Source organism: Malus sylvestris, chromosome 11, assembly GCF_916048215.2.
Source record: "Malus sylvestris chromosome 11, drMalSylv7.2, whole genome shotgun sequence".
In the NCBI taxonomy this organism is placed as follows: Eukaryota; Viridiplantae; Streptophyta; class Magnoliopsida; order Rosales; family Rosaceae; genus Malus; species Malus sylvestris.
The window spans coordinates 8,640,955-8,667,400 of record NC_062270.1 but is presented as its reverse complement, the minus strand read 5'-3'; the positions used below and the strand labels follow the sequence as shown (position 1 = coordinate 8,667,400).

Here is a 26,446-nt window from a genome sequence, read left to right as displayed (position 1 = left end):
CGTGTCAGACGCAGTTAGGTTGAACGGAGGTCGGTGAACGGGTGTTAGTGGGACCAAAAATTGTTGACACCACTAATACTGACATATAGTTGATAAAGAAAAATCGGAATGCAGCACAAGATCGACATAAAAGCATTACGGACCGACATTCCAGGGATCGTGAGTATGAGATCGGTAACTTTGTTTTCTTGAAGTTGTCGCCTTAGAAGGGCGTGGTTCGATTTGGTAAGTGAGGGAAATTGAGCCCTCGATATATTGGTCCCTACTGGATTACGGAGAGAATTTGTGCAGTTGCTTATAGGTTAGAACTACCGCCAGAGCAGTCACAAATTCACAACGTATTTCATGTTTCCATACTTCGGAAGTATGTATCAGATCCCTCTCACTTCAACATGTGAGTTATTTCAAGGAACCAATGACGATCATTGACCAACAAGATAAAACTCTGAGGAACAAAGTCATCCCGTTGGTAAAAATATTGTGGAGAAACCATGCAATCGAGGAAATGACATGGGAAATGGAGGAACTGATGAGGACCCAGTACCAGTATTTATTTATTTAAGGTTGTAATTTTGGGGACAAAATTCTTTTAAGGGGGTAAATTGTGAAATTCCGCCCTAAACAAATTGTAATTTCATTTAACGGGAATTTTGAAATTACCTTTTTGTCTCCTATCCACTACCCAATCTGGTTTCTTTTTGGGATTTACACCTAACTCTCCTCATTTCCTTGCTTGCCACGTGGCACACCCATCTCATATCTCTATCTCTCTTCTTCTCTCTTCTTTCCCGAGTCAACTCTCTCTTTCAACTCACACATTTTCTCTCTCGGACCTTTCTCCCCCTCTCCTTCCCTGTGACACCCAAACACCCACACCCTGACAACGATGGCCGCACCACCACCATCATCACGTTAGCTTTCTCTCTCATTCTCTCTCTTCATCTTTGTGGAGCACAGAGGATCTCCGGCGAGTCCAACGACTTTAAGCACCAAATTCGGCCACTTCCTAGCCACGACGAGGGACCACGAAGGTACGAATCTCTCCCTCTCATTTATACCTTCATTTTAATAGGTAGATCTTAGGGTTAAGTGGTGAATCGGCATCGACCGGAGCTCGGAAGGCTCCGGCATTCTTCCTCGATGAGAAACGAGTCAGTTGACCCAAACCCGAAACCCTTAACCCAATTAACCAGGGCCTTTGGGCCGTGCCAGCTCAAGCCTACAACCCGTTAAACCCCAAACCCAAACCCATTTATATAAGCCAAACCCAAAAACCCTTGGGTCGAACTTTTAGGCCCAAACCGAGGGCTTTCGGCTCGTTAAACCCAAAACCCATTTTCCCTTGGGCCGGGTTACCAGCCTAATAACCAAAGCCCAAATCCAATAGGCCCATGCCTGGATCCGGCCCAGTGCAGTCGGATCCCAGTAACCCAGGCCGTGCGTAGGGGTATTTGAGGCCGAGTTGACGTCTCATGCTCCGCCAGCGACTTTTTCGGCGACCCATGGCGAATCGTAGGGGTACCCGAGGTCCCCCTTTATGTTTTTCGACATCCTGAATCCGTTTATGATGTCCATTTCTTGAAATTCAATCATTATGATAGAGTTTTATTAATTTGACTCTTTATGTGCTTAGGTGCGACTATTAACGACTATTCTGTCCTTTCTATTTCGCACGGCTCATTGAAGACGGAGTATTTGTGAGTGGACCCTTTCTAAATTACATGTTTTAATAGTAGAAATTCATACATGAGAAGCATGATTTAATGGTTACGTTTTATGAGTAAATTAGATTTACACTTTATGATTATCATGTTTTACTGAGAATATTTTGGAATACCATATTTTATCGAATTTATGTTCTTTGTAGTATATATGATGGATGACTATATACTCTTTATGAACATGTTTTTACACTCTTTGTAGTACATATGATGGATGACTATATACTATGTAGATGATTTGAGATATATGTACTTATGCTGGAAAGATTATATTCAATGTGTTTGTGCGTGTCATTGTCCTGCCTACGGGCATATGTTCTACCTACGGGTGTATGTTCTGCATATGGGCGTATGTTCTGCCTACGGGCACGTGACGGTTCTGCCTACGGGCGCGTGATGGAGAGCCTCCAGGCAATTATAATACCACTAGTTAGCACACTATTTATGATATATGTTTTATGAAAGGTTTTTATTTTTATTTTTATGGCATGCTAGGGTGTTCGGAAAACCTATCACATATTATGCTATTAGTTGTCATAAACTTTGGGGGTTAGTATGTTGTTGAATAAATGTTTCCGTATTACATATATATCAACTTCGTCCACTCATGTTTGTTTTGCGCCCCCTCAGGACACAGGAACGCGGCTTACGATCCGAGCTACGAAGCATTTCCCTACCAATGATATCGTGTCATCCTCTCTGCTTGTCATCACTTGTAATAGCACATTCCGCTTGTATTCTTATTTAGGTGTATGCTCTGAACATGTCATGCATTATCACTATCATTATCATTGTTGGCAGTTGAATATTATTATATTATTTTTATAAGGTTTATGTTGGAATATTATATTGCGTAGTTCACGCGAAATTTACATGCATGTTTCACATGTTATCAGCATATGCATTCATTAAATGACTTACGTCACCCTCGGGTGTTGGCCAACACGTGGCCATCTCGACATCCCCCGGACATCGGGATCGGGGCGTGTCAAAATAAATTAAATGCTTTTTAGCTACTGTCGCCTCAAGCTCCGGTCCAACTTCACCTTTGCTTCTACACTCCACCACCACAACCTTATCCCCTTTGACCCCCTCATCACCGACATTGAGCGTCGCCGCAGTGACAGCAAGTGGGAGCAGCATAATTTCAATCATGCATTCAACGCCTTTTTTCTTACTAATATCATGTTTAGTTTTAAATATAAAAATAGTTTTTAAAGTTAATCCACATGTCGTTATATGATTGTATTTGTGAGACCCACGTGGTGCCACATTATCACACTAACAGAGTTTTCACGAAAAAACTAAAATGATCACGACGGACAAATTCAAAGAAAGACTAAAATGATTCACGATAGACAAATTCAAGAACATTACTATTGATTATCGTTAATTGTTAAGAACCAGGTTAAAAAGTTATGTCAATGTCACAAATCATATTGAAAGCCTTTAATTTATTTGATTGTTAAATTTGAGGGTATTTGTGTCTGTTTAGGTGGAATTTTGGATGTATTTGAAAGATTTTATAAAAAATGACATTTTTGAAATTAAAGGTTAATTTTTTACTATATTAGATAAATACTCATCTTCATCAAGTTATTAGTTTACATATATTTCCAACACTTTTATTACGCGTTCTCATCTTCCACTCTTATTTGTCGTTGTTCTCTCCCCATCCGTCAACTTCACTTGCCTCCTCTTCAGGCGATTTATTCACTTGACTTTCTCCTTTAGTTGTTCATGTTTATTCAAGCAGAGTCACTCTCCAGGAGCTACTAAACTAAAGGTAATTTTAATTTGGAGATGATTTCCTCTCTTTTCACTCCTCTTTCTCATTACAAATTTCTGATTTAATTCAGTGAAATCTTTTATGTGGTCCGCTCAAATCGTCAATTTCTCTAACATGTATGTTTTTTCTTCTATTTAATCTTTGATTTGTATGTCTAATTTGGTTTCTACTTTAGGGTTTTTGAAAATTATGTTCTTGTATTTTCTGCAATACAATTGCAATGGGATAACATAAATTTGTGTTTTAGTTTTTCCATTGATTTGTATGTCTAATTTGTTGGACGTTGAACCATAATCTTACGATTAATAGGTCTACACAGTTAATTTAAGGATTGCTTGGAGTATAAATAAGATTATGATTTAGTTAATAGTTATAGCTTGTACCCTAAGTAAAGCTAATATATTCCAGATTTCCTTAGGGAATAAGGGCTCTTAATTCTATCCTATTTGGCATGAGATTTGGTGTATCAATTATCCTTGGACTGCAAGGAATCCTAATGACATTATTATGGGAAGATTCATTAGGGTTAAGTCCATATAAATACAAGGCTAAAGTCCCTGCTCTCACAACACATAGAAACTCATATGAACACCCTATTAGTTCGAGTATAAAGGAGTGTTGAGTGTGCAGAAGACTTTGGTCAACTAACATATTATTCAGCAGGATTCCAATATGATTTCCACCGAAGGAGAAGTCCATGGTTGAGACTATTCTGCACGGTTCTGTCAAACATGTTCATCTTTCCTACATGCCATGTTGACTTCGAGTACTCTATCAATTGAGTATAATTTATGGACTCTTCCAAGTTAATGTTTTTAGTTATTTATGAAATATATAAAGTCTAACATAATTTGGTTTCTATTATGAATTGTGTTGAAGTTTGTGGAAAAAAATTAGTTTTTAGTTTTTGTTCTATACTATATTAGTTTTATGATCATAATATGACTATTCAATATATTGTTAAATAATATGAAAAGTTCTACCGCCATCATATAAAACAAATCATAATTTATATTAAATGGTTCTACTTCAAGTAGACCTGGCAGTTTTTGACACGACATGAAAACGACACGAAAATAACGGGTTTCGGGTCAACACGATAACTTATCGGGTCACTATCGGGTGACCCGTTAAGAACCCGTTAATAACGGGTTCTTAACAGGTATACACGCGGGTAACACGTGGGTAACCCGTTTCGACCCGTTAAGAAAAAATTATTTTAATAATTTTAAAGTTTAATTACTAAAAGATTTATTATAAAATACAATAGTCATATTAATATCTACAATATATTCTATATTAAATATATAGTTTTGTATTATTGTTCTATATAAATTATAAAAAAAAAAAAAAATTAGTCATTATTTATTTTTATTATGAGAGTTCCTTATTATCATTACTAGGATAAATTTTACATAACATATTCTTTTCCAAAATTAAAATATACTAGTATAGTATTTGTATATGCAAGAACTAAGAAGACATACATACAAGTATGAAAAATGTGAAAGAATATATAAACACTCGGGATTTGTCATTATTCCTCTACAAATAGATAATTGTTACACTTATATTATCGTTTAGATTTTTAAAATCCTTCAAACCCTCATGAATAATGTTTTTTATTTGAGGGCAAAATTAATAATAATTAATAATAATTATTGTAGAAGTGTAAAAAATGTAAAAATATATATATACAATCACTCATATATAAAAAAAATGTAAATGCTTTAAATTAAAGATCAAATTTATTCATTACATTCTTATAGGGTCGAGGAGTGTATATGTACAAAATCATCAAAATCGAAGCTAAAATAACCGTTAAATTGTGATTTTTCATTTATAACCGTCGAAAACTTTTGTTCCGTTACGTAATCTCTGAATGTTTGTTTTTTACGATTTTTTAAGTTTGCAATCTCGGAATGTGTACAAATAAGTTTGATGGTTGAATTGTTGAAAAACGTTTCGTAGAATGCATATTGCGTCAAAACGGTATATTAAACAAACACTTAGAGTTAATATTATACTTCTATTAAGTATAAAATAAGTTTTTGTGGTATCCACTAGTGTAAATACTTTAAATTAAAGATCAAATTTATTCATTACATTCTTATAGGGCCAAGGAGTGTATCTGTAAAAAATCATCAAAATCGGAGCTAAAATAACCGTTAAATTGTGATTTTTCGTTTATAATCGTCGAAAACTTTTGTTCCATTACGTAATATCTGAATGTTTGTTTTTTACGATTTTTTACGTATGCGATCTTGGAATGTGTACAAATAAATTTGACGGTTGGATCGTTGAAAAAAGTTTTGTAGAATGCATATTGCGTCAAAACGATAGATTAAACAAACACTTGGAGTTAATATTATACTTTTATTAAGTATAAAATAAGTTTTTGTGGTATCCACTAGTGTAAATACTTTAAATTAAAGATCAAATTTATTCATTACATTCTTATATGGTCGAGGAGTGTATCTGTACAAAAATCATCAAAATCGGAGTTAAAATAACCGTTAAATTGTGATTTTTCGTTTATAACCGTCGAAAACTTTTGTTCCGTTACGTAATCTCTGAATGTTTATTTTTTACGATTTTTTACGTATGCAATCTCGAAATGTGTACAAATAAGTTTGATGGTTGGATGATTAAAAAAAGTTTCGTAAAATGCATATTGCGTCAAAATAGTAGATTAACCAAACACTTAAAGTTAATATTATACTTCAATTAAGTATAAAAAAAGTTTTTGTGGTATCCACTAGTGTACATACTTTAAATTAAAGATCAAATTTATTTATTACATTCTTATAGGGTCGAGGAGTGTGTCTATAAAAAATCATCAAAATCGGAACTCAAATAACCGTTAAATTGTGATTTTTCGTTTATAACCGTCGAAAACTTTTGTTCCGTTACGTAATATCTGAATGTTTGTTTTTTATGATTTTTTACGTATGCGATCTCGGAATGTGTACAAATAAGTTTGACGGTTGGATCATTGAAAAAAGTTTTGTAGAATTCATATTGCATCAAAACAGTAGATTAAACAAACACTTAGAGTTAATATTATACTTCTATTAAGTATAAAATAAGTTTTTGTGGTATCCACTAGTGTAAATACTTTAAATTAAAGATCAAATTTATTCATTACATTCTTATAGGTCGAGGAGTCTATCTGTAAAAAATCATCAAAATCGGAGATAAAATAACCGTTAAATTGTGATTTTTCGTTTATAACCGTCGAAAACTTTTGTTCCATTACGTAATCTCTGAATGTTTATTTTCTACGTTTTTTTACTTATGCGATCTCGGAATGTGTACAAATAAGTTTGACGGTTGGATCGTTGAAAAAAGTTTCGTAGAATGCATATTGCGTCAAAACGGTAGATTAAACAAACACTTAGAGTTAATATTATACTTCTATTAAGTATAACATAAGTTTTTTGTGGTATCCACTAGTGTAAATACTTTAAATTAAAGATCAAATTTATTCATTACATTCTTATAGGGTCGAGGAGTGTATCTGTAAAAAATCATCAAAATCGGAGCTAAAATAACCGTTAAATTGTGATTTTTCATTTATAACCGTCGAAAACTTTTGTTCCGTTACGTAATCTCTGAATGTTTTTTTTATGATTTTTTACGTATGCGATCTCGGAATGTGTACAAATAAGTTTGACGGTTGGATCGTTAAAAAAAGTTTTGTAGAATGCATATTGCGTCAAATCAGTAGATTAAACAAACACTTAAAGTTAATATTATACTTCTATTAAGTATAAAATAAGTTTTTGTGGTATCCACTAGTGTAAATACTTTAAATTAAAGATCAAATTTATTCATTACATTCTTATAGGGTCGAGGAGTGTATATGTAAAAAATCATCAAAATCGGATATAAAATAACCGTTAAATTGTGATTTTTCGTTTATAACCGTCGAAAACTTTTGTTCCATTACGTAATCTCTGAATGTTTGTTTTTTACGACTTTTTACGTATGCGATCTCGGAATGTGTAAAAATAAGTTTGACGGTTGGATCATTGAAAAAAGTTTCGTAGAATGCATATTGCGTCAAAACGGTAGATTATACAAACACTTAGAGTTAATATTATACTTCTATTGAGTATAAAATAAGTTTTGTGGTATCCACAAGTGTAAATACTTTAAATTAAAGATCAAATTTATTCATTACATTCTTATAGGGTCGAGGAGTGTATCTGTAAAAAATCATCAAAATCGGAGCTAAAATAACCGTTAAATTGTGATTTTTCGTTTATAACCGTTGAAAACTTTTGTTCCGTTACGTAATCTCTGAATATTTGTTTTTTACGATTTTTTACGTATGCAATCTTGGAATGTGTACAAATAAGTTTGACGGTTGAATCGTTGAAAAAAGTTTTTGGACCGCCAACAATAGATAATTTTGTAGTAGTAAAACCTTAAATTTATTTAACCGTCGATTGTCATTTACGCTTTATTCTTCTTACTGAATTTCATTTTTAAAATTTTATTTTTTGAAAACATGATCATCTGGCGGATTTAAGAAGATGATATCACGTTTCGATATTTACGGTTAACTGAAATATGAGTCAATGTCATATAATTTGTAGAAACTTTATAAACATCAAGCAATATTTTCACTAACCGTAAAACTCTAAATATAATATCAACGATCCAAACCGTTCATCTACCTGCACCCTCTAATAGATCATGTTTTCAAAAAAGAAAATCTAAAAAATTGAAATTTGATGAGAATAATGAAGCATAAATGTAAACAACAATCAACGGTTAAATTTTGATCTATGATTTATATGATTATAGTGGCAAATTTTGAAGTTAAGCTCTTCATGAAAGTTATAAAGCTTGTCATTACGAGTGTTTATATATTTGTTTTCTATATTTTTTTACACTTCTACATTAATTAAAAAACTATTAAAGACTTTAGGTAAGCGAAAATATACTTAAAACAAAATTGCGTTTTTATGTTTTGGATGTGATAATATGGAATGTATATACTTATTTAGTATTATGTTTTTCATTTGATTATTTATTGGTTTAAAATATTTTTTCCTTAACGGGTAACGGGTCGGGTCATATTACCTGTTAATATTATCGGGTCGGGTCATTTTACCCGTTTATTTTAACGGGTGTTACACGACACGACCCGTTAAGATATCGAGTATGACACGAAAACGACACGAATACGAAAAACAAGACACGAATGCCAGGTCTTCAAGTTACAATTTGACATTTTTCATAAAAACTCAACGCTTATTAGATGCACGAGTGACATCAATGCGATTAATGATAAACTATGTCCCATCTTTCTGAAACTTTCATATTATAACAATTTACACTTTACAACACAAAAATTGCAGTGCATTAGCAATAATGATTATTAGGATTGACATAACTCCTCATTTTGGTCACCGATAATGAAAATCGATAGAAGTGATCATGAGTTTGTTCACTGTAAATCATTTTATTATTTTGTGAAAAATCTTCACTATCCTTTTTAAAAGTATTTTGTCAAACCAACCCTCCACACAATTAGAATAGTGACAATTTTTTTACGAAAGAACTAAATTGATTTACGGTTGACAAACTCAGGAACCACTTTTATTAATTTTGACTAACAAAAATCAAAATAAGATGTTATATGAATCTCTGAAAGATCATTTTAACTAAAATGTCGATCAAGAATTCTTACACAAAATCGTGGTTATATGATTTTATCCAATTTCCAGCAAATTTCTTCTTGGGTCAACTGTTGGTACAGTACTCGCCAATAAGCATATCCATTATCTAGCCTCCACGTGTCGTCCATGCCCCACAAGGTTGGTCACACAAAGCATGTGGTAGCGCCCACCCCCAACGCCACTAGTTTCCCTAAAATCCGCTCTCTCTTTTGTTGCTAACATCTAGCCGTCCGATCAAGAAGTCACTAAAATCCCGTATAATCCGTGGCGAGTACAAGAAAATATTACACACTCGGGAAGATGGTTCTAGAAATGGCAAAAGCAAAAAATTCGAAAAATAGGGAGAAATTCAAGAACGGATGTTTTCGGGAACGAAAGGGTAAATGGTGTGATGAATTTGCAGAGATCCCTTCTCCTCTCTCTCTCAAACTCCTCACTCTTCACCTCACTCTCTCTCTCTCTAAAACCCTAAACGCCATTTTCTCTGCCGCAGTCTCGTCCTTTCCGCCGTCGTCTGGCCGCCAACACGGCCACCGTTTCGTTTCAGCTTCCGATTTCATCCCATTTCCCGAGTTTTTCACTGATCGTCGTCCGAATGGCCTTCTCGTAGGCGACTTCAACGGGAGCGTCGTTATATCCTTCGTACCTCAGGCAACGCCGTCGTTTTAAGCTCCGAGGCTGAAATCATTGCTTCGTCAACATCAACGGCGTCGTTAGGTCGCCGGTCCAGAACTTCAGATTTCCGATACCGGCTAGGGTTTCGAAATGTCTGTTTCCAAGAAACCAAGGTATGAGTTTCGAACTCAAATGCATGTGGTTTAGCGCTGCTTGGTTTCCCGAGGAGAACAGAGTTGGGATTCTGTATTTTTGGGTAACCAAACAGAGTTTAGCTCAGACATTGCTGATTTTGTGCATTGATCTTTGTGATTCTGCTGTTTTTGTTGTTTATACTTTGTAATGGACTGTTTGGTTGCTGAGAAAATTTGGGGGGAGACGAAAGGAAAATGAGTGTTTTAAGTCTTACTGAGCTGATTAGGTGGGTTTTATTTAAATCTAAACCAGACACACCTTGACACATTTGCCCTTGCAAATGCTATGCTTGTTAATTTTAAATAATAAATAGCTCATGGTCAGTACGATCTTCTTCCCGCGTAGATTTGAGTTGTTTAGATTATCGCCTTTTAAGAAAAGAATTCTTAAAAGAATGTATATACAAAATAGCAGATGTGCGTTAGACCGTTTGGCTACAACATTGTGTTCTCACCCAGGCACCCGAGTTGGAATCCCCTCCAAGTGTAGTTTAGATTTCGAGTTATCAAAATTTTTTATTTATGTAATGATACATTTTAAAACCAATAACTCTGAAACCTATAACGATTTTGTCTATATCGACATGTAATGAATAACAAAATTAATTTGTTAGATGCGTCTATATTGAAGCTGTAAATATAGACTCTTGTAGCCAATGACACATATCTATGTGCTGCATTAACAACCTCTGAAAACCATTAACGAAGATGTATCGTATATAACTCTTTAAAAGCTTGTTGTATAACTCTACAAATAAGTTAGATGGAACCATCTTTGAAAATATGTTTAATTACAAAACATGAGTGCGGTAAATTATGTTGTGTTATCAAACATATGCGACGCACAGCAGCAGGAGGTCTATGGTTAGAGGTCAGACAGATAAAAATTGGGAGTAATCAGATGCTTGTCAAGTTAATGTATATGCTGCCACTAAGGTGGTGACACCGGTATTTGGTCCCGGGAAAGTAGAAGAAATTTGGGTTGCTGAAGGTGTTAAGTGAGATAAACATATTCGCCGCGGGATAGAGATTGAATGCGTCTAGAGTGCCTATATGCAATGTCAGGAAATGGATTATCCTTGGCAATTCATGCCTTGGTGAAATGCAGCTAGAAAAATTTAGTTATGTAAGATAATGGAAAAAGGAAATGACAAAATGGTAGTAGTAAAGTGTGTATTCCCATGCCCCTAAACCATGATTACTTTGTTTATCTATGTCAGCCAAATGTTTCTGAAGTTTTATAAGCTTGGATTTTAAAATGTTTTTTATTGTTAATGACAAGGGGAAGATAACAGATCATATCGTAGAAGACCGTTATTCAGTAATTGGTCAGACATATTGTTTGCGTTTAAAGTATGTTCAATATTTAGCAAGCACTGAAAGTCCAATCTTTATTTCATAGTACATGTGTTGGGGTTTGTTTTTCATCTGGATATTTTTGTACCTTATTGCCTTGTTTGGTTGCTTTGAAGTGATAGAAATGATCTGCATTGCAGGCTTGACATGTCTCACAGATTGAAAGAAGAAAAGGGTTTTAGCCGGTCTGAACTAGAAGACTATAAATATGACTATTACGATCTGTTAAAGAAAGGCAGTTATAAGGTGAAAAATTCTGATTCAACTTACAGATGCCCATTTTGTGATGAGAAGAGGAGGCGTGATTACCGACTAAAAGAGCTTTCACTACACGCTTCCGATATTGGCAGAGACAGCAGGGTTTTAAAAGAGAAAGCAAAGCACTTGGCTTTGGAGAGGTATATAGATAGATATCTTGATGTGAAGAGTAGGATAGAATCAGCACCTAATGCTGGACGAAAATTGCACAGAAGGACTGATGCAGTGGCTGGGGTGGTCACTAGCCAACCCCAAATCAGAGAAAAAAGTAATCGTTCTGAGTCCCCAGCCGAATCCCATCTTACTGCTTGCCCGCCCCTAGCCCCCAAGCTTCCCACCCCCTACCCCAAGGCCAAACCCACCACAGCTTCTTCAGCTGGTGTTCACCCTACTGTACACGACAATGACCAATTGTTTGTATGGCCTTGGATGGGTGTTGTGGCAAATGTTAAAACTGAATTCAAGGACGGGAGACATGTTGGGGAAAGTGGTACCAAACTCAAAACTGAGCTGGCAAGTAAAGGTTTTAACCCTGTGAGGGTTCATCCTTTGTGGGGTAGAAGGGGTCACTCTGGGTATGCTATTGTTGAGTTCGAGAAAAGCTGGGAAGGTTTCCATGATGCAAAGTCCTTTGAGAAGAGTTTTGAAGTTGATCACTGTGGAAAACGGGACTATACTCTAGCTAGGAATCGAGGAGATAACTTATATGGATGGGTTGCTCGGGATGATGATTACAGCTCGAGTAGCATTCTGGGTGATCATCTTCGTAGGAACGGAGATCTGAAAACTGTTTCTGCCCAACAAGCAGAAGAACAGAGGAAAAATTTAAAACTGGTTTCCGATCTAGCTAGCACCCTGGAGACGAAGAATTCACTAGTAGAGGAATTGGAAAGAAAATACCTCAAGACCGACAATGATCTAAACAAATTAGCAAGCGTTTTAAATAAAAAGGAGGAGATGCTCAAAGCTATCAATGAAAGTATGCTGCTCAAAACATCCCCAGCTTTATGAAAATACTTTAAATTGTCTTAGTTCCTCATTTTATTCCTGTGTTTGCTTACTTTATAATATATTTGTTATGTTGGTAGAAAGAGAAAGAATGCAAAAAGCTGCCCGTGAAGACCTGGAGAAGATATGCTTAGACCACAAGAAAGCCGCATTGAAGTTGGAAGCTAAAAAGAAAGAGCTTCAGCAACGTGAGAAACAACTGCAGGAACACCGTGCACAAAATGATAGCGAGAGAAGGAAGCTCTATCACGAAAGGGAAATGGTAATCTTGTTGTTTCCATCTTAAATTTAATAAACATAGGCTCTGTTTGAATATTGTGCAGATGTACCAATGGCATTGACTTCTGACTTGTATAAATTTAAAGTGATAGCTTGTAAGTAGATACACTAACATCAGGGAATCAGAATTTCCGGAGGAGAAGAGAGAAAGAGAGAACAAAGAGAATAAGATTAACAAATCAAAACATGTACATTTAGTTTACTTTTACATTTTTCTGCTGTCCCACATATTTGGTATTCCATGAGAATAACACAGACTAGTTAAATACTCGTGTCCCACATGCTTCTGGTGGAGTCAGTAAGGTAAGTTGAGGTTGTACAGAGTTGACCTATGGCATAGCAGTTATTGTTGTGAATGTCTGGTTTCGTTTGCCTTAATTTGGCATCTATCATTGCTTGTGATATTCTTGGCAATTATTATTCAGTACAGCGTAATACAGTTTTTTTTTTTTTTTTTTTGGCTTTTAGAATGAGCGCGCTACCTTGGAACAAAAGACAGCTGATGAGAAGATGTTATGGTTAGCAGAAGAACAGAAGGTTTGTTTTCCATTATTATTTTGAAACTTTGGGAATTGAATGAATGAAACTCTGAAAAATTTTGTATGCTGCTTTAATTGCAATTGCAGAAAGAAAAGGAGACACTTCGTAAGAGAATTATTGAATTGGAAAAGCAGCTCGATGCCAAACAGGTACTGGAGCTTGAGATAGAGCGAATGAAAGGTGCTGTAAAGGTGATGAAACACATGGAGGAGGATGAGGATTTGGAAGCCAAGAAGAAGGTGGAGGAAATACAAAGCCAGTTAAAGGAGAAGGAGGAGGAGTATACCGATGTAGAGGAACTTTACAAAACACTTCTTGTTAAGGAGCGGAGGAATAATGATGAAGTGCAGGAGGCTCGTAAGGAACTAATCAGTGTATGTACATTTATTTTTCTGGTCTAGATCTTGGGGGTTTTATTGAATCATATTCTCTGCAATATGCTATTAATTTTTTTTTTCCTTCTAAATATTTCCATGCATTTGATATAGAATTAATTTTTTATGAAACAATTATGCCTTGATACTATAGACTATGGATCATACAGTGCATGAGTTTGAATAACATGTATATATTAGCATGCTGGAACCATGATGAAAGCTGGTTTATGGGGTTTCGTAGGCATTAGTTTCTCTTTTAAGCTAGAAAATCACATTAGCAATGTGACTAAGTTGTTGAACATGAATTAGTGTGGATCGCTGATCACAATCCATGCTTATGGTTTGTTGATCTGGGTCCTTGCTTATCAATATGGTTTGTCAAACGTGGTCTCTGCTCTTGTGGTGTTGTGGGAGTCTAACTTTTGTTATATGCAGGGACTGTGGGATTCAACCCACCGTGCTACTATTGGCGTGAAGAGAATGGGAGATCTTGACCAGAAGCCATTTCAAATTGCAACCAAGGAGAAATACTCAAATGAAGCAGCAGATGAGAAGGCCGTGGAGTTCTGCTCTCTGTGGGAGGAGTATCTTAGGGATCCAAGCTGGCATCCTTTCAAGATTATTACGGACCAAGAAGGAAAGCCTAAGGTATACATTCAACAATCAAGCAATATGTATTGTGGGTTCCTTTCGATAAATAAATACATAGAATACCATTGTTGACGACTATCTTTTACATGTTGCTCTTGTTATAACAGTTCAACTCATAATGAATGCTGGTGGTTTATAACGATTGAGGTATTCCTGTTGCTCTTACTTTCCATTAACTGGGTTTTGTTGGATGTGGGTACAGGAAATTATTGATGAAAATGATGACAAATTGAAGGATTTGAAGAATCAGCTGGGTGATGAAGTATACAAGGCAGTGACAACTGCTTTGATAGAAATGAATGAGTATAATCCCAGTGGACGCTATATAATACCTGAGCTGTGGAACTTCAAAGAAGGAAGGAAGGCTTCCTTGAAGGAGGGAGTAGTATTTATGCTAAACAAGTGGAAACCGCTTAGGAAACGGAGAAGATAAACAAGGCATGCATTTAAATCTTGCTTTGCAAATCTATCTTGAATCATACATAGCTTTCAGACTGAGATATTCGAATTCTTTCAAGAATATTGCTTAATGATTTGATGTTGAGGTCAGTTACATTGTTGAAAATAGTAATCATTTAGTATATGCTTAAATGATACAAATCAATTTCGAACTTGATAGATTAGTATGAAGACTGTATATTAGGAAATTATGACATCATGCATAGCATGTAACTCGACTGTTGCTTGTCGCTATATGGTGGTTTCACATTGTAATTCGACTGTTGTTTCTTATGCATGGGTTTATTTCCTCGGCTAACTCTGACCTGAATGTGGTTTTTGTAGGTGACCGAGCGGAACATGGATGGGTTGCTTAAAGAGCTTCGGTTACTGCTAAGTGTCGATTAGCCGCTGTTAAATCTTCTTTTGTTGCTTCATCCGATGTCAGATTGCGAGACTGAACAAATTTAAGAATTTCATTTCAGCATCAGATATGGTAAGATTAGTGAGGACAGATTTACCACTCAAATTTGTATTAGTTATTGGATGTTGCAGCACACTACTTTGCATGTCATATTTGGACCACAAAAATAGGCTTCAGGTTGGTCTTTTGTCTCTGAGCTTTTCGGCAAAGGAAGTAAGAACCCCATAGTTCTGCCAAATCGTTTCATTTTTCAGTGACAGGTTGCACTCATTACTTGGCATGATTATATTAAAATATAGCGTTTATGAAAATGGAAATGATAAACAAACCCTTTTTAACCTTTCACAAACGCCTGTTTAATTGCCGCTATTTGTGTGTGATTTATTCATTCTGATGGCAAAAAAAAAAAAAAAAAAAAAAAAAAAAACAAACACGGTGTGTGAGAGACTAAAAGCAGGGTGTGAAAATCATGTCTCATATGAATCAGTCCAAGACAAAGTTTCTCTTTAGTCCAAGGAAAGATAGATTGTTTTGTAATTAAAGAAAGTCTTGGGTAAGGATAGTTGTGTCATATCAGCTCCAAGGACACACATAAGGTCATCTCCAACCAATCCGGCCAGAGGGCCGAAAATAACTCAAATGACACGAAAACCGTCTCCAACAGAGAGCTAGACCAAAGAGCTCGTGGGCCCCATCAGACCAAAAAAGGGAAAACAGACCAACTAGCTGGCCCAAGCATTTGAATCCAACAGTTACCTGGCGTCAGCATGAAGCTAGGTGACCGTTGGATTTTTTTTTCCTATAAATACCTAAGCTATTCCTACACCATTTCTCGCATAATTTTCACCATTCCATACTATCTTACTTCATTCTATTTCAATTCCTCACATTTTGTTCTCTTACTTCTTCCAATAATATTTCCTTCAATTTTTTCAATAATTTTCAAATGGCCATATCGGCAATGGAAGGTAGGGCTTGGACCCGAAAAGAAGATGAAGCTCTTTGCAGGGCTTATAGATGGGTCTCAGAAGATAGTGTGAGGGGAAGTTCTCGAACAAGTGAAGGTGTTTGAACTCGTACGTTCAAAAAATACTATGAGTTCTACGAAGGCACCACTCCATTGAATACCCGAAATCACGAGAGTTGTTCTTCAAAATGGAAGAAACATCTTCATCCAAGTTTGAATAAATGGCATCAAGCACTGGTAAAGGCCGCAAGCAGATATGAAAGCGACGCCAATTATTACGACGAAGTAAGTATTTTCACAATTTATTTTAAATATTTAATTATATTACATTTAATTTCATAAATTAATTTTCTTTAATTTTTGTAATTATATTTTCTAGGTATGCCAAGTGGAGGGATTGTATATGGAGGACAACTCGAAACCTTTTAATCATCACAGTTGTTGGGAAATTTGTAAAGGGTGGGTGTTATTTGAAGATCCACCTCAACAAAGAGTTGGTCCTACACCGGTGTTCAGAAATGCATCCTCAATTGCATATGGGGATGAAGATGGATCTTCTACCGTTCAAGAAACAAGGTTAGAAAATTTGTCTCTTGGTTAAGGTTCCATACCTAGGGCTATGGGAAGAAACAAGGCCTGAAAATTGAAGGAAAAGGGCAAGGCAAAGGATGATTACACCTTTCAATAGGAAATGGCGGCCTCTTTGCGATTTATGGCGAAGCAAAATGCCATTGCCGCAGAAGAAATGAACCGTAGGCAAGAACGGGCCAAACAAATACTAGAAGAGATGGATGATAGGAATATGCAAGGGAACACTTCAAATTACACTTTAATGAGTAAGGCCTATTTTGTTAGGAAAAAAAGGGATATTATGGCCCGACGGGAGTTGTTGACCTCCAACTATAATCCTACAATGACAGATAATGATGATGATGATTATAGACTTTAAGTTTAAGTAGTAGTAGTTCTTAAATTAAAATAATAAATTATGTTTGGCCTATGCCCCTTTGGACCCCTCGGTTGGAAATGGTTTTTTGTCACAAGGCTATGTTTGGCCTATGGCCCTCTGGCCCCTCGATTGGAGATGGTAAGAAATATGGTATGTCACTGTTCATTAAAATATTAATTTCTTGGAGGGCTATAGGGCTAAAACAAGCCTTCTGACCCTCCTTCAGTTGGAGATGGCCTAAGAGGACCCCTTGCATTCGGGTCCACACGAGAGCTTATATTGGTATAGTAACAAACATAAATTACTTTGAAGGAAAATTTAGACAAACACAATTTCTTAGTGTATTAAGTCATAATAAATATGAAATTCGCTTATCTACGAAATTCAAACTTAAAAAGAAAAATTTAGCCAAACACTTCACAAAGAAAAACTTCTAACTACCTTGTCTCTTATGGGAAAATTTTCAATATGTCGTAAACACTGCCCATTACACCAAGTGTAATAGTACAATTTGCTGAGAAGTAATGACAGCTTCTCGCATTCGCATTCCCGAGCATCTGAGCGATCTTCATGCACAATTCCACTAGCCACCCCAGTAATAGTACAATTTGTTGAGAAGCAATGATAGCTTCTTGCATTCGCATTCCCGAGCATTTGAGCGATCTTCAAGCACCATTCCACTAGCCACCCCAGTAGTTGTACTTTAGTTTAATTTTTGCTACATAAATTGAAAGAAATATATTATTTTTAATACAATATTTTTAGATTAATATAAATAGATTTAAATAATTTAAATTAAATATTATTTTAATTTCGAATAAAAAAAATTAATAGCTTTACCTGAAGAAACTTTTGTTGTATTTTTATTTTATTTTTGTTAAACAGATGCCTTCGTCTGGCTAAAGTATTTAATTTGTAGAAACTCGACGCAACTATGTCATCGAGCAAGATATATTCGTCGGGCAAGGATGGTGAATGCTCCTTTACCCAAAGACTTTGTTTCGTCGGCTGAAATGTTAGGCGACTAATCCATATTCGGTCCGAAAAAATTATTTCATCTGACAAAGAGTTTTTTGTAGTGTTGATTGAAAACAATTTAAAAAGAAGAAAAAAAAAAACCGACAAAACTAAGGGAAATGTGCTCGCCTTGGTTAAAAAATACCAATAAAAAACAACCCTACTTCAAAAATGTATTCAATAAGAGCTTTCTTTGAGAAAATTGCCTTCACTTAGGGTTTATCCATATCGACAAAATATCAACAACATATCAGCGAAATCTCAACAACATATTAATAAAATCTTAATGTTTGGACAACATATGGATACAAATTGAATTATATGAAGAGGGCTTTGCAATAGGGCCATCGAACCAATTTCCCTAAACTAATGTGCCTTTAGCTTCGATTTTCAATTATTCTATCCATCCAGTACCACTTGAGTCTTGAGTTACATCATGACCTTATTAACTAAGTTTGTCTTAAGTAAAAACCATAACGCTAAACTTTGTTCAATAACCTTCAACTTATTGCATGACAAATTAACCATAATCTTGAATTATGATCAACGCCCCTTGCTAGCTGATCTTTCTTCCAGCAATCGAAGGCCAACATACCTGCCCAAAGAACAAAATTTGGAGTGGGAAAACAACAACAGTATATTCTTATAAAAAAAAGGAAAACAAAATAAATAAATAATTTCGGAGGATTTAGTAGATATTATGTATTATGTACAGGTAATTTCTTATGGTTTTCTTTGAATGCATGAACATGCATACCTGCCTAACATCATAAGAGTGGCTTGAGGATTGGTCCCTGGTGATAAACTTTTGAACACAGATCCATCAACAACACGTAATGCCTTGATCCCCATGACCCGGAAATCTCCATCAACTACCTTTCCGACGAGGCATCCACCATGGTAGTGCCAAAATGTGGCTACTGTATCTCGACAGAATGTTTCAATGGATGCAACATCTGACTGGTTCATTGGTAAAGGCGGTCCAAAAAGGTTAAAACCATCTTCGCCTGGCAAATCTCGAGTCTTAAATGGTTTCAATGCGTTTGTTTTTAATAAATCACCCATTTTCCTCACAGCACTAACACAACGAGAAAGGTCTGCCTTCTTTGCAAAGTAGTTGAATTTGACAATTGGGCCGACTTTGACATCATAGGATGATTGCAGTTTAAGAGAACCATAGGACAAGGGTGCTGGATTTTTGGTAACAATGTGCCCGAAAGTTGAATTTATCGTCATGGGAATAGTTGGATTAGGGAAAAGACTAAAGGCCATAGTAGAAAATGGCAAGCCGGAGACGGTCTCTATATAGTAATCACTTGTGATACCAGCAATCTGTGCAGTGGAAGGTTCTAGTTCAGATGGGGGCAAAATGGTAACGTAATTACGAGGATTGTCACGCATAAACTGCCCAACGTAAGGTTGTGGGTGAACAACTGGGATTTTAAGAGATGAAAGGTAGGACTTCGGGCCAACACCACTAAGTAGCAGAAGTTGAGGACTCCCAATTGCCCCTGCACTCAATATAACCTCACCTTTACCACGTATCAATGCCTGATGAGACCTCCCGTTAGAATCAGTGTATATGATTCCTTTAGCTGACAAACCTGCATTCAACCGATACTAGAATTGAACATATATTTAACTTACAAGTTATTAAATATATAGAATAGATTCAAATTCTTCAAATATATCAAGGAGTTTTTTTTTTTTTCAACGCCCTGATAGATTTGATTTTTGTTTTTCGATCGAAACATATTAATGTACTTACACGTATGTATATTCACAGCAACATGTAAGCAACATACAAGATCAAAATCAAAGTCCAATCAAAATCCAATCTAAGATGGATTTAATGAAAAAAAAAAAAAAAGGAAAACCTTAACTCGTGTCATCGAAGGATGGAAATCTAAATGGCCTTTAATTGTATATATCAAATGTTAGCATACCTGATGCCTTGGAAGAGAAAATGATCCTCTCTACTGCGGCATGAATTGCAACTCTCAGATTTTTTGGATGTCCTTTATTAAGCAGTTCCACAGCACCATGTCTTCTTCCACGATCGTCAAAGATCGTACCCGTGATTTTAGTTCCCTGAATGTGATCCAAAGTAAGTCCATTGTCTGGACGAACACCAGCTTCTAACAGTGCATCTTTCACAACAGATTGCCAGTGTGATAAATTCGGGCGGAATACTAGAGTGTTTTCCACCCATTCATATGAATTATTGACTAAGTTCATGTCCAATTTAATTCCTGATTTCTTGAGGAATTCACTGTCGGCTCTTGAGTAAAGACCAACATTGATCATACTTGACCCGCCCAGGACCCGTCCTCTTACAAAAGCTACACCATCTTCTGATGTGAACCTCTGGGCCGGCGTCTTACCGTCATCTTCTTGCATGAAATTTGCAAGAATCCCAGCGTTACTCAACACGTTTGGATATGCTGTGGGAATATCTCCCCTTTCTAGGAGGAGCACGGAGTAGTTCGCGGATAAAGTTGCTGCCAATGGGCACCCTGCCGTGCCCCCTCCAACCACAATGTAGTCATATTTTTCTTGCAATGGTAGATCAGTTGCGTTACGTACAAATTTCAAGTAGCTAAAATCTGCAGTATATGAATATAGAGATGAGGAAACAAGATTATATAACGAGAACTGTTTGTTATTAAATTTATTGTCATGTAAGTTACTCGAAGAACCAATGAAACTTTTAAAATATATTTGGTACCTTGAATGTTAGAAGGAGTGGCGAATGAGTGAACCCCTAATTGAGGGCAGAAGACAAAAAAGTACAAAAGCAATAATCTAGCAGCAATTGTTGATTTCTCCATATTATTTTCGAAACAAGATCTACTTTTTTCTCCTGAAAATAAAATATTAAAAGAAAAATTAGTTTCTTGTTCTTCAAGTAAAGACTTTTGGAGTAAAATTGCTCTCGAGCCATACTCTAAAACACACGAGGTCCCACACGTATTTTTTTGAGCTCCATTTACAGAGTTGAAAGAGCCCAACTCTAATCTTAAGAGTTTAGCAACCAAATCCTCTCCCAACCCAAGTCCATTTGGTGCTAAAAATTCAATTTCTACATTCCCAAGTTTTAGACTATTGTTCAAGTTGATAATTTTTCATTGTGATGAGAACACAAGGTACACCATGTGTTTTAATAGAAGTGGTGAATTTTTTTTTTTTTTAAGTTATTAACTTTTTAGCACACATATCTTACTATTTGTATAATAACACGTGATGTACCACTCCGTATACAAATCATACTGAAAAATCTCTCGTTCAAGTTGCTATTTCTAATGGTTCCCACCGTTCAGAAGCACTTGAATGGTGTGACTGGGCTTGACGTGGACGCGCTGGGAGGCACGCGCAAACGTATGGTGAGTTGAGCCCATACGCTGTCGCACTGCATGCAGAAAACTTGAAAAAAGTTTTGCGCTCAAGCTGGTTCAAAGCAGGACCAAGTCTCTTGTGTTGGTCATGTTATTGCAGCATATATAATATATTCCTTGTTTTTTTATGCAAACATTTCCTATTTTCAACATCGAAGTCAATATTGTCACAAATTGTGCAATTTTGAATTCTTGTCACAATTAAAATTTTTTAAGTTAAAATGATCGTAAAAATAACTTAAGATAACAAAATTTATTTGAAAAAAAAAAAGTTAACAAAAGAAATTTGAGACTAAACTACTTGTTTGACATTTAAAATAGCTAAGGTGCTAAATTTTAGCATTGCAGAGTTGGGGGAAAAAAACAGTTTGGCAACATAAAATTTGTCTTTTGTTTGCCAAATTTTGCATTTGGCAACTCCCCACTAGAGTTGGTCTAAAGAAATCTTATTTTCCTTCAATCATTTTTGCATTTTAACTAATATTCTATCATAATTTAAAATAAAAACATTCTTTTTTCTCAATACCATTACAAATTTCTAATAAAGATTTTTTTTTACAAACAATAGGATAATATTTTAATACTTTATATATAAACTAATATAATCTTGTGTTTAAATGAGTGCAAGAGAGAATACTCTTAACCAACTGAGTTACAAGTCACTTGCTATTAAGATCTTTAATTTAAGCCTAAGGTGAAAAATAAAATGAGAAAGAGGATGAGGTGTGAGTGCAATTATAAATGAAGCAGAATATTTTCACAAAAATAAAAGGGGTGTGCTGTCCACACACCCTCTTAATTTTCAGTTGTCGGATTGAATGAATTGAAGAAGATCAAAGGACAAAAATTAATAAGGAGTATGTGGATTTCACACCCCAAATAAAAATAGAACTAGAAAATAGAATTTTGTTGGAATATTCTATTTTGAAGTGTGAAATATGGAGTATGATTGGACAAGTAAACTTTTAGAGTTGGAATAATATGAAGTGATATTATTTATAAAATTACATTTATAATTCATGACTGGTTGTTATATTTTGTATTCGTGGTTGCACTATATCATTATTGATAATGTCATCACTTATATCGACGTATACAACCAAATTATAACAATTATAACCACATATTAACTTTCACTGTGTATTTAGACTATTTTCTCTTAAGCAATCACAACCATTAATTTGGCTGCCATAAGCAAATACAACGAAGAGATTATATTATCGAGCCTCTTGGGCAACCAGTGCAAAAGGAAGTCGAAGCGTAAGGCATGCCTTACGCTCGTTGGAATGAACCAAATATAATCAGACCGAAATAGAATGATTAAGGACTGGTTTGACATTCCTGAATTTTTTTTTAAAAGTCGTTTTTTTTTTAAGTTTGAGCTAAAATTGTGTTTGGTAAATAAAAAAAAATGTTTTTTTTTCTTTTTCAAAACATGGATCCAAAACAACAGAAAACTCTTGCTTATGAAGACAATACTATTTTTTTTCACAACACAGAGACCCCAAACTAGCTCTAAAGTAGCCAATGCATTTGCCACAATATTAGCCTCCCTCCACACATGAGCAAATACAACTTTTGTGAAAGTCTATTCATCAATCCTCTCAATTGATTGAACTTACTATGAAAGACTATTGATAAATAGAGTGTTGAGAAATAATGGAAATCAAATAAGAAATTTAAACGCATGAAGACTATTGCATAAAACTTACACTGAAGCTAGTTGTTGGAAGTTCTTATTACGGTATTGGGATCTGTAGCAAAAATTATATTGGAATTATATAGAGTTTTTGGGGTCATGTGAACCCATTGACCCCTCCGCCTTCCCCTTCCCCTCGCTACTGCATGTGAACTTCACGCTAGTGGTGGATTTAGAACTTTTGGGGGTTCCTAATGTAAAAGTTTCAAATAAAACTTAGATGCAAATAACTTTAAAAAAAAATTAACAATAAATACTTTTCATTCCTAAATCATGATAGTAGAAATACTAAATTTGTCTATGACAAGGTTTCATACTTCGAAAATGTTTCATTATATTTCATTATCGATACAAGAATAAAAAAATCTTACTACACAATTAAACTATCACTTAACCATTAATTTTTTATTTTGTTGAGGAGTGAATGCTTAATGATATTTATGGTGAAAAATGCACTATTCACTAACACATCTGCAACTGTAAAACCGAAGTCAATTATTCAGAATAAAAAATAATAAATTAAATGCACTAATGAAGACATAAAAATGTATATATGAATTAACCAGCATATGATCAAATTAATAAAAAAATAACAAACTATATCACAATAATTATATAAATATTTTCATCTAATACACATAAGACAAAAATTATAAAATCTCATGTGATGGTGGAGAGAGCTGGATTGATGGTGGTGGGTTTCCGTTGGGATTAGGGTTGGATGGGTGGATTTGGGGTTTGTGTTAATTAATGGGGGAATTGCACGAAGAATAGTAGGGCCTCGGGTTTGTAGACGAAAGAGAGTGTTAATTTTTTTTTTTTTTAGAATGGCCTACCCAAAACCATGCTGTTTTGACCAGGTCATTAAAAACAAAATTAAGACGAGTAATAGTACAATGGCAAGAGTACCATTTTTTAATTAAGACTTCTTCATCTTCTTCATTAACCCTCTGCTGGTTGCTGCGCTGCAATCTATGGAGTTCTAAAACCAGCACATATTCAGACCATCGGGTGGTCCTTGAAGATCTTCACAGGTGCTTCTCAAAGCTTTCATAAGGTTTCGGGACCACCCGGATCCATTAATAAATTCGCCCTTACTTCACTCATGAATCAACGTGACTCAAATACCATGTTAAGCATAAAATATCAAATACCATGTTAAGCATAAAAGAAAGCAGAGAAGGAAGAGAAAAGCAGAAGAAACACCGTATATTTCATAGACTGAAGAGAATGAATAACAAACTTAGCCTTCCCTTTCTCAATTTATTCACGGCTCTTCATTTCTTACACTTGACAACATTAACATGTTTAGTATCGGATTAGATTGTTAGTGAAAAAAAGAGACAAGATTTACCCGAGACGACAATATCGCATTTGGTTTTGAAGCTATTTCCAAGCACTCCTTACCCGCAAGGCAATGGCATAGATTTGCTGTATCTTATTCCTTCTTATATAACTGCTCGCCAGGCCGCTGAAGGTTCTAAGCATCTGTTGTTGGATACTTATCAACAGTTAATGACAATTTACATATATAAATAAATTTGAATATACTAATAATAAATGCAACTCAATAATATGAACAAAACGAAATTAACTTCAAATAGATAAAATAATGATTGAGGCTTATGTACCGCAATGTTCTTAAGACATAATTTTGTCCTTACTCTATACTTGTAATTCGATGGGCATCCGCTTCACCAAAATTCAATGATCTAAGTCAAGATCCCAACATCGGAAAACTTGACTTCTAGTAGAATGAGATTTCTTCTAAAAAAACTCCCAACATCTGTCACTTATCTTTTATTACACGAGTCTTCGTTCTTCACTTGTTTATGTAAGACATGGGAAGGAGGAGGACATGGTCTAGGATTTATCCTGTTCAGCGTTTACTTGCGAAGGAGGAGGACCAGGTTTAGAATTTGTCCTGTTCAGCCTTTACTTGGTCCCGGAAGTTGGTTGGCATTTTAATTTTAACTAGCCTTCATGCACGCGCCCGAAGTTGGTTGACATTTTAATTTTAACTAGCCTTCATACACGCGCATGCAAAATGTATTTTTTGAATAACAGCATGCTATGCGCGACTTACACGTTTTAAATCATGTTAGAAGAAAAGTCAAATATTTGAAGTAAATGAATAATCTTCGATCATGCTAAAAGAAACCCCTCATAAACCAATTAAAGCAGCTGAATTCACATAATAAAATCAGTTTCAATAGAATTTACATTAAGAATAGAGAAAATAATATTTAATAAATAATTGATTGAATCACATTATTGTTAGCCCATTGTGAGGCAAAGCCCACCCCCTCCCCTTTAGTGTAGATAATATCATTTGTTAAAAAAAAATCATTTGACAACTAATTTAATCACATTATTATCCGCGTGCGAAATACTTTTTTATAACTAGCATTACAGGTCTCTTAATATGTTTTGAACGTGTTTAAAATAAAGAGAATAATATTTAATAAACAACTAATTGAATCACATTATGAGACTAAGCCCACCTCCTTCCTCATTAGTATAGATAATATCATTTTTTTACAAAAAAAAAATCATTTGACAACTAATTTAATCATATTATTATCCACGTGCGAAATATCTTTTTTATAACTGGCATTACACGTCTCTTAAGATGTTTTGAATGTGTTTAAAAATAAATAAATTGAATCACATTATTACTAGCCTATTGTGAGGTACTAATTTAAAAAAAAAAACCACAAAATCATTCATTATTAAAAAAATAATATTAAAATGACGAAAATGCCCTTGTCTTATTTGGTGCATTATTTTGAGATGCCTTTGAAGTTTTTTGTTTTGGGGGCATTTTTGTCCAATTATTTTTGGTAAAGCATTATGACATCGAAACACTATTCACCTTTTGTGTTCTCTTTATATATAACTAGCAGAGAGAGAGCACACACTTTGTGTATGTGAACAATTTCTCTTAATAAGTGCATATTTTATTTCTATACTATTATATTAAGAGAAGCCTCATTGTCAACTTTTTCCCCCTTTTTTTCCTATTTTGTCCTTCTTATGTATCAAAAGTGTTATTAAGAGAGGCCTCCTTGTCAAC

General features: G+C 35.0%; 2 protein-coding genes and 1 long non-coding RNA gene across 4 annotated transcripts; 2 read left to right on the top strand and 1 right to left on the bottom strand.

The window, feature by feature from the left end:
* Nucleotides 1–921: 921 nt before the first annotated feature.
* LOC126591214 (uncharacterized) lies at nucleotides 922–2,568 on the top strand. The gene is made up of 2 exons (XR_007612303.1): nucleotides 922–1,031; nucleotides 2,352–2,568. It is a non-coding gene; the product is annotated as an uncharacterized LOC126591214 (long non-coding RNA).
* A 7,029-nt stretch (nucleotides 2,569–9,597) lies between these two features.
* Nucleotides 9,598–15,581, top strand: LOC126591212 (factor of DNA methylation 4). Its single transcript, XM_050256797.1, has 8 exons — nucleotides 9,598–9,991; nucleotides 11,509–12,605; nucleotides 12,715–12,896; nucleotides 13,382–13,450; nucleotides 13,540–13,827; nucleotides 14,266–14,478; nucleotides 14,684–14,919; nucleotides 15,265–15,581. The coding sequence occupies exons 1-7, from the start codon at nucleotides 9,969–9,971 to the stop codon at nucleotides 14,912–14,914; spliced, it is 2,103 nt and encodes a 700-aa protein (XP_050112754.1). The 5' UTR covers nucleotides 9,598–9,968; the 3' UTR covers nucleotides 14,915–14,919; nucleotides 15,265–15,581.
* Nucleotides 15,582–18,532: 2,951 nt separating this feature from the next.
* LOC126591181 ((R)-mandelonitrile lyase 3-like) lies at nucleotides 18,533–24,833 on the bottom strand. 2 transcript variants are annotated; one of them, XM_050256773.1, is made up of 6 exons: nucleotides 24,725–24,800; nucleotides 23,384–23,561; nucleotides 21,005–21,139; nucleotides 20,223–20,882; nucleotides 19,034–19,880; nucleotides 18,533–18,871 (listed from the first exon to the last, which is right to left on the bottom strand). In XM_050256773.1, the coding sequence occupies exons 3-6, from the start codon at nucleotides 21,105–21,107 to the stop codon at nucleotides 18,820–18,822; spliced, it is 1,662 nt and encodes a 553-aa protein (XP_050112730.1). In that variant the 5' UTR covers nucleotides 21,108–21,139; nucleotides 23,384–23,561; nucleotides 24,725–24,800; the 3' UTR covers nucleotides 18,533–18,819. The 2 variants fall into 2 exon arrangements, with proteins under 2 accessions (XP_050112730.1, XP_050112729.1); XM_050256772.1 differs by lacking the exon at nucleotides 23,384–23,561 and having other exon boundaries at nucleotides 24,725–24,833.
* Between the last annotated feature and the right edge of the window lie 1,613 nt (nucleotides 24,834–26,446).

Excerpts from the sequence above, each read along its gene's own strand:
- LOC126591181 (XM_050256772.1), bottom strand. The coding sequence starts at position 21,107 with ATGGAGAAATCAACAATTGCTGCTAGATTATTGCTTTTGTACTTTTTT. Across the intron at positions 20,883-21,004 it reads CACTCCTTCTAACATTCAAG|ATTTTAGCTACTTGAAATTT; the intron begins GTACCAAATATA and ends CATATACTGCAG. Across the intron at positions 18,872-19,033 it reads ACTCTTATGATGTTAGGCAG|GTATGTTGGCCTTCGATTGC; the intron begins GTATGCATGTTC and ends TTCTTTGGGCAG.
- LOC126591212 (XM_050256797.1), top strand. The coding sequence starts at position 9,969 with ATGTCTGTTTCCAAGAAACCAAG. Across the intron at positions 12,606-12,714 it reads GCTCAAAGCTATCAATGAAA|AAAGAGAAAGAATGCAAAAA; the intron begins GTATGCTGCTCA and ends TTATGTTGGTAG. Across the intron at positions 14,479-14,683 it reads ACCAAGAAGGAAAGCCTAAG|GAAATTATTGATGAAAATGA; the intron begins GTATACATTCAA and ends ATGTGGGTACAG.